The 12,228-nt window shown below is 47.4% G+C and overlaps 1 protein-coding gene across 1 annotated transcript in view; it reads right to left on the bottom strand.

Annotated features, from left to right (window-relative positions):
• LOC121974993 (coatomer subunit delta-1-like) overlaps window positions 1-3,013 on the bottom strand; it is a 34,310-nt gene extending 31,297 nt beyond the window's left edge. The window contains exons 1-2 of the mRNA XM_042526321.1: window positions 2,886-3,013; window positions 2,384-2,477 (exon numbers count right to left, since the gene is read on the bottom strand). Of these exons, the coding sequence (XP_042382255.1) occupies window positions 2,384-2,386 (3 nt within the window). The 5' untranslated portion in view covers window positions 2,387-2,477; window positions 2,886-3,013. The remainder of the gene's footprint in view (window positions 1-2,383; window positions 2,478-2,885) is intronic.
• Between the last annotated feature and the right edge of the window lie 9,215 nt (window positions 3,014-12,228).

Below are 12,228 nucleotides of genomic sequence, written 5' to 3'. Positions count from 1 at the left end.
GCCTTCTAACAGACATAATTGTCTTCCTAATCTTTCTCAATGCTACCGCATTTTTAAATTATTCACATATCGTTTTTCCAATTTTTTTTCAATCTTAAATCTTTCTTGTAATCTACTCTTATATATATTTATATAACATCTAATATTCACATTTTTTAGATGTAGACCCTACTAAGCCCATGATCTAGTCTAGCTAAGTTGCATCCCAATTGCTTGAGAGATTGAGATTGTTGGTATGGAGAAATAAATGCCACTTCAAGTTATTTTGTCGATGCTTCAGTTCTAGATCTTGTGATTTAATTTCTACGACTACAACATTGGGAGGACTAGGAAGTACAATATTTGTGTGATGAAGTTGGTGAAGCAAGTAGTCAAATGCAAAGTGATAGTGGAGTTCAAAGAAGATAGTGCATTTGAAGCAAAGTGAATGCCACATTACGCAAAGAAGTGGAAGAAGGGGAAGGATATAATGGCAAAGAGCTCATAGAAATTGGTGTTTTTAGTGTGCCTCATGTCAACAAAGTCACCATTGTTGGGGGAGAGGTTATTTATGTCAAGCAAGATAGCGTATTTGACCTTGTCTTCATTGAATTAAAACAAAAATAGAAAAGTAGCAGCACAGTAAGGATTTAAGATGAGTCAAGATCATCGTCTTGGCTAAAGGGAAGGATGAGGAGAATGATAAAAAGGCAGTGAAAGAATCATTGATATGATTTGCGAATGCACTGAAGATAGTCATGGGTGATGAGAGTTAGTCAAAAAAGAGGGTACCATAAAGGACTTTGCTAGCATTGGTTCTTTGACTAGAGAAGATGGAGGAGCAAGAGGAACAGGGTGGAGGGATGGAATGTTGATGAATACGGAGGAGATCAACCCTTATAGACGAAATCAAAGGAGGATGGAGAATAGTAGCGTGGAAAAGTGAAGAAGATCAAAGCAATGAAGTAGGCAATATTGAGGGGGGAGGAAAGGGTAGTAAACTAGGTGGCAATTAACACTATGTGAGGTCATCCTCAGTGAGAGTGGATCTATAGAGTTGATAAGGGGGCATGGAGGTGGTATTAGGAAAGGGTAGGGAGACAAGGAGATGGGGAGGTTGCTGCATCAAATTCGTGACCTCCTCCCAAGGGAAATCATAGGGGAAAAAAACTTTGGCCTTATGCAAGAATTTGCCTAGTTACCAAGTTGAGGGAAAAGATTGAATTAATTTTCACTAAAAGATAATTATTACACCCATATATATCAATCAGATTTAACATATTACCAGATAATATAATCTCTCACCTCAAACTCAATCCAAGTACAATAAATAAATATTAACTATATCAGCATGCACTATTATATTTTCATGCACAAATCTGAAATCTTCCATTCACATAAGAATTCAATTTAGCTAATGGATAGGAGTAATTCATATGTATTTTAACATTTCTGAGGATTATCTGAATATAAATATTCATATAAATAATACCAGGTACATTGGTTTTGATATCTGTTGCATCAATTAAAATGATTATTTCCATTTAACTTTGCTTTTTATATTCTCTCTTTTTCTGTGCATTACATTGCTCGGTCTCTTTCATTCTATCTTTCACTTGTCTTTGTCTTTTTCCAGTCTCCCTCACCTCTTCTTCTCTATTTTTTTCCCTCCATCATCTTTCCTTCATTTGTATCTTTCTTACATTTCCTTTGTTTTTATATTTTCTTCTTCTCTTCGCTCTTTCTCATCTTCTCTAGTCTCTCTTCTTCTACATCCTCATTTCCCAACCTTTTATTCTAGCTTCTCCTCCATTTGTCTTATTTTTGTCCTCTCCATGTATCCCTATTTATCTTATCTAGTTTCACCTCTGCCCATATCCTCCTTTACCCTCCTTAGCCTCTTTTTTATTTTGCTTCTTCATCTTCCATTTAAATTTTCTCCTGTTCTTTATCTTTCCCCTTCTACCACTTTTCTCTTCTTTGCTAGTTTCTCATAATTGAGGCTCCTCCTTTCCCTCCTCTTTTTTCTTTGTGGAATGGTACCAGCATCTACATACATATGGTATGGTAGTTGGCAATAATAAAACCCAGTAGTTAATCATATCCAGTACAAACTGGTTGATTTCTTGATCTGCAGATGAATAAATGTTGTTTGTCATCAACGAAATGCAAATGTTTAAATAATTAGATGTGAAATTCACAATGATGTTGTTATGATCGCATGTAAAAGTTTGGGCTTCAGTCAGTAGTAGACAATCATTGCAAGGATACGTTGATTATATTGCAAATTATACTAAAAAAAAGTCTGTATAAACAAGATAAATGAGCATGAAACTCAACTTGCAGGGACATAACGAACTTGAATCAGAAATAATAGGAATCAACACCAGTTTCAATCTCATACCATTGTGAAAGAAATTGAATCCCGAGCAGTTACAGAGCCAAGTACAATGGAGGAAGATCTTCGTCCAAAAAGGCAACCAGATCTCTCAAAAGGCCTAAGCAGCTCAATGATGGGAAAAGGAAACGTTATCAATCCTTAAAAGAAAAATAAAGCCAAAGATATATATACAACAGAAACAAAACTCAGAAAGGAAAAAATCTAATCTTTCTGCAACTCATAGACATCAGGCAAGCAATCTAATAGACCAAATAAGCGGCAGAAGAAGGCCAATGCCAGGATCAGTAATAGGAAAGTGCTAATTTCCATTTCGGCATATCGAAATTCAAAACCTTAGCAGATCTATCAAGGTATGAGAGGCGAATCACACATTTACCCAGCTAAACGACTGAGAACGACAAACGGCTATACATTTAAATGGCATAAACGAGATCTAATAACATCGTGAACAAGAACCTGCGAGATAAATGAAAATAGAGAAGCAACGAGAGAACGGAGAACTCGCCTAAGATCCGAAGGGTGTGAGTTAGAGCAGAGATCCGTCCAACTCGAGCGCCAAGAGCGAAAGGGCCAGTGCGGCAGGAGAAGACACGAGGAGAGAAACGGCAGGTGAAATACTAAAAATAAATGCACGGTGTTGATTTGCAAAAAGAAAAAAAAAATCAATAAAAAGAAAATTATTGATATCTTGAATTAAAATATATATATATATATATATATAATTGATAATGAATACACTAAATAATATAAAATATTATTTATATATGTATATATTAAATAATATTTTATGTAGGTTAATATTTTCATTTGGCATATAATATAATTACAATGAGGAGTGAGAGTTATATATTGAATCTTCTATGAATGTTATATTTATTTGGGAGAGTAGAAAGTAAAATTAAGAAAAAATTTCATAATAAAAAAGTTTTTGTTATTTATTTTATTAAAATTTTAAGAAAAAAGAGAAACATAATCTATTAACGGACAGTTTAGAATCAAAATTGATCATCATACAATTAAACGAAAAATAATAAATAAAAAAATGATATATATATCTTTTTTATTTACAAAATTATATCATATATTAAAAAATAATAACATATATATCTTTTTTCAACTTATAAAATTATTAAATATTCTAAAGGAAATGATGCATATATTTATCCTTTCATCCAAAAAAAAAAAAAAAGACGAGTCGATAAGAGCTCTTACTTCTTCTCCAGTACTTAGGCATAAGCTATTATATTAATAGATGCTCTTTGGCACTAAGTACATCTATGTCATACCTTTATCACTGATAGGAGAGGAGACCAACAGTGCTTCAAAGCTAGGATTTATCCGGTAGAATTTCACTAAGTCTATTGACAGATCTAATCTCATCTCATGTACTGTTAAAGCTCATAGTTACTTGGACCCAGCTTCCAAAGAAAAGAAGAGACCAAGACTGACTACCGTTGAGGTCTCATACTCAGCAAAATGTCATATCAAGTGATTCTATCCGAACGCTCAGTCGACAGACGCTGGGAATATGACATGTTTTGCTATCTCCGACTAGTGGTGTAGCTCTCCGACGAACCTGCAAAGAAGCCGAGTTGGGAGGGGTTTCCCGACGACGGCCCTCCGACACTCAAATCAGGCAACGAGAGAGGCAGCGTAATGAGGCTACAGTATAGATGTGTGCATACCTTCGTCGACGTCTGGGGGTCTTTATATAAGACCCCGGGGGACGCGGGCACGCTTCTCGATACGTGCACGTTTCCTCAAACATACATTAACGAGCCTGTGTCAGAAAAGTACCTCTGGCGTCATTCCGCAATCGTCCGAGCATATCCCGGATGTGACGGTGGAAGCTTCCACCGTATGATTCTGTGTACGGCTCGGCTGCCAACTCTGCTGCTTGTCGGCAGCAGGTGTCTCGAGGATGATGTTATTTCCTGTCTCCTTTGTCCTCTTGCGTTCCCTGTCTGTTCCAGGGCCGAGCGGATCGGCCGCTCGGCAGGCATATCACTTTTGCATCGGCCATACGCTCGGATGAGACTGCTGCTGCTTGTGTTGCCTTGTGTATCGGCCGAACGGACATCCCGCTCGACCCTTGAAGCCTTTTTACCTCGAGCATCGGAAACCCGACCCCTAGTCGGGTTGTCTTTGATTCGGTCCGGGGATTCTCGGCCGATCGACCTGTGGTGACTGGTCGGTCGGCCTGCTTCGTCCGGTCGGCGGGTTTCCTGGTTAAATCCCTTGGCCTTTGACCTCCACGTGCCGCTGACCCTCCGCCGACGAGGATCTCCCGTCCTTATCACCGGATCACACATCCGAGAAACCCCTCCCGGCTCAGCTTCTTTGCAGGTTCGTCGGAGAGCTACACCACTAGTCGGAGACAGCGGAGCGTGCCACGTCCCCAGCGTCCGTCGACTCAGCGCTCGAAGCACTCGTCCAAGCGCGAGCCGCAAAAATCGTGGAGCAGCAACAGAAAGCTCAGGCTGAGCAGGCAGCGCAGCAGGCGACATCAGCCTCGAGGGGCCGAGCGCCGCCCGAAGACAGGCAGGAGCAGCTCTCAATATGGGGGCAAAACAAGGGGCCGGTCGGCACTCAGATGGGGGCGCCGCCTGCCCCGATACCTTTTCATCGGGCTCTGTTCCAGACGCCCCTCGGAGGTAGCGCAAGCTAACCAAGCGGACCAACCGGCAGTTCTCATATGTCATTCTTCACGATCCACTGCCGAGGTATTATGTGCCCCCTGCGATCGGGGAGTACAACGAGACAACCGACCCAGACGACCACCTGGGTAAATTCGACAGCACCGCCACTCTACATCAGTACACAGATGGTGTAAAATGCCGAGTGTTTCTCACCACGCTTTCGGGATCGGCGCATCGGTAGTTCCGAAGACTGCCGGACGACTCCATCACAAGTTTCAAGGAATTTCAAACGGCGTTCCTCCATCATTTTGCAAGCAGCAGGCGCCACCAGAAGACAAGCATCAGCCTGTTTACCATCAAGCAAGGAGCGAGGGAGCCGCTCCGATCGTACATTCAGCGCTTCAACCAGGTGGCCATGGACATTCCAACGGTCACCTCGGAAACCATGGTGAACGCGTTCACGCAAGGGCTCATGGACGGTGACTTCTTCCGATCGCTCATCCGGAAGCCGCCTCGGGACTACGACCACATGCTGCATAAAGCCAACGAATACATCAATGTGGAGAAAGCCCAGGCGGCGAGAAGAAAAGAAGTCCAGAGCGACCAACCAGTAGCGGAAGCAACTCATCACCACCACCACTGAGGACCAGCCGCCCGTCCTCACCAACATTCGCACGTCCAAGTCCGGCTGATCGGTCCAAGCCCAAAGGTATGGACCCCAATGTTTTCACTCATTTCACCGGCCTCACAATACCCGAGACCGCCGGAGCCTACCCCCATCGCTCATCCGCACCAGGAGTTACGCCGATCACCTTCACCATCGCAACGTCGACAACGAAGCCCCGTGCAAAGGATAGAAAGGCGATCCCCCAAGCAGCATCACCGACCACCGAGCGTCAAATGAACGACCTCGACCTTCCGCTCGGGAGGAGGAAAATAAGGCAACTCATCTCGAGAGATCAACCTCATCGGGGTCCGGCCGATTCCAACAGCCGTAAAGGCACACGCAAGGTAGTTGACGATCCATGCGGTAGGCGAGCGGACCCGAGATTAGTTTCGGACCCAGGGACCTCCAAGGAGTTGAAGTCCCTCACGATGACGCCCTGATCATTCGAGCAGTAATAGCCAATTATACTATTCACCGCATTTTCATTGACACAGGCAGCTCGGTCAACATAATATTCAAGAAGGCTTTCGATCAACTACAAATTGACCGAGCTTAACTATTGCCAATGACGACCCCCCTCTACGGATTCACGGGGAACGAAGTTTTGCCGGTCGGCCAAGTCCGACTAGCTATCTCGTTGGGCGAGGAGCCGCTCAGAAGGACAAGGACCACCACCTTCATCGTGGTGGATGCTCCTTCTGCATACAACATCATCCTGGGACGACCGGCTCTCAACGAGTTTTGGGCGGTCGTCTCTACCTTCTACCAGAAGATCAAATTCCCGGTGGAGGATCAAGTAGGGGAGGTGCGGGGAGACCAGCTAGCCGCACGAAGATGCTACGTGGAGATGGTCTGAACCGAAGCCAAGTCCGCTCGGAAAGTGTCGCGGGTCGAGGTACATGCTATTACTGAAAAGCCACCTTCTTTACTTTATGAAGAAAAGGAGGAGGTGCAGATTGACCCTTTCCAACCGGAGGCCACCACCTTCATAGCATCCGATCTGGAGGAGAAGCAGAAAGAGAAGTTGATCAAGTGCTTGCAACGAAACTGCGACGTCTTCGCCTGGTCGACCCATGAGCTGTCGGGGGTCTCGTCGAGCGTAGCGCAACATGAACTTCATGTCTGGTCGGACGCTCGTCCGGTGAAGCAAAGGAAGAGGGATTTCAGCGCGAAGCAAAATGCAATAATCCGGGTGGAGGTCGAAAAGCTTCTAGAGGTCGGCCATATAAGGGAAGTACAATTCCCGAGTTGGCTCGCCAATGTGGTTCTGGTCTCCAAGCCAGGCAACAAGTGGAGAGTCTGCATCGACTTTCGGGACTTGAACAAGGCATGCCCGAAGGACTTCTACCCCCTGCCCCGGATCGATCAATTGGTGGACTCCACGGCCGGGTACGAGCTAATATGCATGCTGGATGCATACCAAGGCTACCACCAAGTGCCGCTCGCCCGAGAAGACCAGGAGAAGGTTAGCTTCGTCATGGCGGATGGCACATAATGCTACAATGTAATGCCGTTCGGATTGAAGAACGCGGGAGCCACCTACCAGCGTCTGATGAACAAGGTCTTCAGGGAGCAGATCGGACGCAACTTGGAAGTGTACGTGGATGACATACTGATCAAGTCCTTCCGAGCGGCCGATCTCTACGCGGACATGGAGGAGACCTTCCAAACATTGAGAAGGTATGACGTCAAACTCAACCCTCAGAAGTGCATGTTCGGAGAAAAAGGAGGGCGCTTCCTGGGTTATATTGTGACCGAGCGGGGCATAGAGGCGAACCCCAGTAAGATAAAGGCATTGCAGGACATGCCGCCTCCTAGAAATCTCCGAGAGGTACAGCGTCTCACCGGTCGGATAACGGCGCTGTCAAGGTTTATCTCGAAGACCGCCTACCGGAGCTTGCTATTTTTCAAGATTCTCTGAAAAGCCACCAAGTTTCAATGGGACGAGGAGTGCGATCGGGCATTCGAGGCGACTCACCTTATTATTTCGAAACCCTTAATGCCTACCAATTGAGCTCATATTACCTATCTTCAAGAGCATGCTGTGGACTCGGCACTAGTAAGTGAGCGGAGGAACAAAGTAAGTTTTTTTGAGCCATATGAATCGTCTTTGCACTAAGCGGAGAGACAGCATAGTTGCCTCAGGTCGCGCCTTATTTTTGACACCATTATTGTGATGACGAATCCGCTAGCAAGAGTACTCAACTCAAGCATCCGGACTCATCAAGTGACGTTAAGCGAATTGACATCCATACCAATGAACCGCGCAGATTTTCGGTTTGGCAAGGAAAGGGCAAAGCCCTACAGATATATGTGGACGGATCGTCCACGACTCGAAGGAATTGGGATCCCGCCTCATGCCTCAAGGAGAGTGGATGCATTTATCCGATCTTGGAACAAATGATCAGATAAGCCCTTATAGCCGGACTGCAGGCCGCATGACATGTTGGAGCCAGCCGGGTGGTGATCCACTCGGATTCCCAGCTAGCCACTCAACAACTCATGGGCGCCTTTGAGATAAGCAATGCAAGACTCAGGTTGTACGCGGAGGCCTTTGAAAAACTCAAGACCAGCTTCGCCGAGGTGGTGGTCCAGAAGATATCCCGAACGGAGAACCAGGCGGCAGATGAATTAGCCAAGCTCGCGAGCTCGATATCGCCGGTCGTCATCCAGCAACCAATCGAGCAAGTATCCTTGGTAGCACACATAGACCGGATAGAAGACCTCACATTCCTGAGCGATTGGAGAACAGCCATCATGGAGTTTCTGCGCTCGGGGGCCACACCATCCGATCGGGACGAAGCTCAGCTATTGAGGAGAAGAGTCGGCCGGGTCACGCTCATCGGAGATCAACTTTACAAAAAGGCGTTCTCCTGACCTCTGCTGAAGTGTGTCAGCTCGGAAGACGCCGAGTACATTCTCCAGGAGGTGCACCAAGGATCTTGCCGGATACTTCTGGCCAACACTACACGAGGACGCTGCCCGAACCGTCGCAACGTGTCTTCCCTGTCAGAAGTATCACAACTTCTCACATAAGCCGACGGAAGAAATGAAAGCGTCCACAGTGTCTTGCCCGTTCGACCAGTGGGGCATGGACATTGTAGGACCCTTCCCTATGGCGACCGGACAACGGAAATTTCTATTGGTGGCAGTAGATTACTTCTCCAAGTGGGTGGAGGCTGAGCCGTTGGCCAAGATAACCGAGCACATGGTCAAGAAATTCATATGGCAAAACATCATCTGTCGGTTCGACATTCCACGTCGGCTCGTGTCGGACAACCGACGACAGTTTGTCGGAAATCAGCTCGAAGAATGGTGCAAGGGCTATGGGATTGAGCAGCATTTCACGTCGGTGGCGTATCCCCAAAGTAATGGTCAAGCCGAAGTAGCCAACCGGGAGATACTCCGAATTCTTCGGGTTCGGCTCGACCACATGGGAGGAAGCTGGGTGGACGAGCTACCGGGAGTCTTATGGGCCCTACGCACGACCCCCAAGGAGGGAACGGGAGTAACACCGTTTCACTTGGTGTATGGGGGCGAGGCGGTCGTCCCAGTTGAAGTCGGCGTAGAGTCCGTCTGGATCTAGAACTACGACGAGGCGAATTCCGAGCAGAGGCAGTTGGAATTGGATTTGATTGACGAGGAGCGAGCCAAAGCGTCCGTTCGGCTGATGGCCTATAGGCAAAGAATGAAGCAGAACTACAACCGCCGTGTGATTCCTCGAGCATTCCAGGTGGGCGATTTGGTCTGGAAGAAAGTGAAGTCGGTCGGGGACGTAGGCAAGCTGGAGGCGCCCTGGGCTAGAGATGAGGAACGATGTTACTCCCGCAAGTCTCCCTTCAAAGTCGTTGAGAAGCTTCGATCGGGCGCCTACTACTTGGAAGATGAGGATGGACGACGACTAGAGAGACCCTGGAGCGCAAACCACCTCCAGCCCTATCGGGCCGGATGAAAGGTGCGCCGATGTATTGTATTTCATGAATATTCCGTGCGAATGTATCATTTGGTTGCAGGAATCAAAGCTATAAAAACAAATCAAATGCATGAGCATTGCGCACCGAGCGGGTAGCTGCAAGATTGCGTGGTAAAGACCCCGCGCCGTTCGACCGGGAGTATATTATCCGAGCTAAATGCTCGATGATTTAAGAGAACTCCGGCCAAACTCGATGGATCCGTAGGGAGTATATTATCGAGCCAAATCTCGATGAGAAGACCCCGCGCCATTCGTAGAGTATATTATCCGAGCCAAATCCGATGACGACACGTGCCCCCAGGCCGACTTTTACCGCTGGAGTATATTATCCGAGCCAAAATCGATGACGAGACGCCTACCGCTCGATCGGGAGTATATTATCGAAATCCTCGATGACGACCCCGCGCCGCTCGATGATCGAACCGCGCTATCTGGCTAGTATATTATCCGAGCCAACCGATAGACCACCACGCTCTTCGGAGAGTATTATCCAGCAAATGCTCGACGAAGACTGCTGGTTGTAGCTCGGCAGGCGACCCTCATGTCGCTCGCCGCTCGCCGGATATTATCCGAGCCAAATGATCGATGCGACACCGGTGTTCGCCGACATTATGCCAGAGCCAAACGACGACCCCGCTGCCGCCGGAGTATGACGGTAGGAGTTATCCGAGCCAAGCCCATCATCGAATGAAGACCGTCGAGGGCGACGTTAAACCTAGAGTCGGACCGCCACTATAAACCATCCGGCTTGAAGACCGCGATCGGCGACGTTAAACCTAGAGTCGGACCGCTATATAAACCATCCGGAAGACCGCCGACGACGCGTTAAACTCTAGAGTCGGACCGCGATAATAAACCATCCGCTTGAAGACGGCCTATCGACGTAAACTCTAGAGTTGAACCGCGACTATAAACCTCGGCTCGGTCGGGAGACCATCGAGGCCCGACGTTAACCCTAGAGTCGAATCAAGATTATAAACCCTCTCGACGGGAGACCGCCGAGTTCGACGTTAAGTAAACCTTAGAGTCGAACCGCGACTATAAACCCCGGTCGAATATCGCCGAGCCCGACGCTAAACTCGAGTCGAATCGGCGATTATAACCCCCTGGCTTAAAGACCGCCGAAAGCAGCGAAGGCAAATCCTAGAGTCGGACCGCGAACATAACTCGGCTTGAAGACCGCCGAAAGGACAAGAACTCTAGAGCCGGATCGGGCGACTATAACTCCTGTGATGAGCTGCATTGCTGGCCGAACAGCTCAACGACGCATTAGCGTGAGAGTCCATGAAAGAATGGAAATTGCTGACCGACTCAAGCAGAAAGGAAAAAAAACATCAAAACTTCGTGGAACTAATCGCGGGTGGATGGTCATTTACGACCATCAAGAGGCAAAGAAAACACTTAGAGCTAAAAGCTCATAGGAAATCCTGTGCAAGATGGATGGTCGTTTCGAATGTATCGGGTAAAGCTAAAGAGGTTAATAAATTCCCTCATGGATAAAGGGTCAAGTAACGCCCAAGATAATAAAAAGAACACTAAATAAGAGGATAACACAGCAAGAGTGGGCATTCATTTAATATTAGCGCGGGCGTTAGAGATACATGACATATCGCCGATCTGGAATCATTCCCGAAAACACATTCACTCAAAATACCAAAGATACTGAATGGTCAGAAGAAGTCACGATGTCTCATGGAATTTCCGCCGTCGGAGGAGACCTTGGCCTTCAACTGGACGCAGCAAAGATGGTTAGCTCAGTTAAGTTCCCCACCATCCGGCTAAATCTTCTCAAGAACCTGGCTCGAAATGGATTTAGTTTTGCCTCAACACGATGAACCGCTCGGCTCACCTCTTGATATTCCTCGAAGGTACTTTAAGCCAAAGACCGCAAAGTCTTCGCTCATCCTTATGTTTGACCGCCGCCGAAAGCAGCTCGCCGCCGGCCCGTACCCGCCCATCGCCTCACCTGCTTCCGCCCGGCTCGACGCTTTTTCTTCTCCAGACCGGCCGATAGCCGCTTTCTTCCGGACGGCTGTCGTGCTTTATTTTTCGGGTTCAGTTGACTTGACCCGCTGTCGAGTTCGCCGAGTATGGGCTCGTCACGCCTCTTTCGGCCACCCTCCAACAAGTCTTGGGTCTTTGAGTTTCAGAACCCACAGATGAGGGACCCCCGAGGAGCGCCGACCGAGCTCTTCAACCTTCTTGAGTCTGCCATTCACCCGCGGCCGGACGATTGAGACAGCGATCTCTACCCACCTCTGACATAAACAAGATTATTAATAGCCGACGAGAAAGTGCGCAGAAGACTTCAAAGAAAACATTACCCCAAAGGGCACCGTCAGATACGACCGCCGCCGACAAGCCGGAATCATCACACATCGTGCTCGAGCCGCCGCCCACATCTCGGTAGGGACCCTTCATGCGATCATATGCTCGTGCGTTAGCCAATTCCGACTGGGCAAGAGTTCTGGAAGGTGTGGTGGCGCTTAACGATTCTCGGCCCGCGACGTGAGATAAGCGGAGGTGCAGTGTGTTTAAGAACTTGACAAAATAGCCGAAGGCCGACCCG

This window comes from Zingiber officinale, chromosome 4B, assembly GCF_018446385.1.
Source record: "Zingiber officinale cultivar Zhangliang chromosome 4B, Zo_v1.1, whole genome shotgun sequence".
Classification (NCBI taxonomy): domain Eukaryota; kingdom Viridiplantae; phylum Streptophyta; class Magnoliopsida; order Zingiberales; family Zingiberaceae; genus Zingiber; species Zingiber officinale.
Note: the sequence above shows the minus strand (reverse complement) of the source record. Positions and strands in the feature narration are given on the sequence as shown.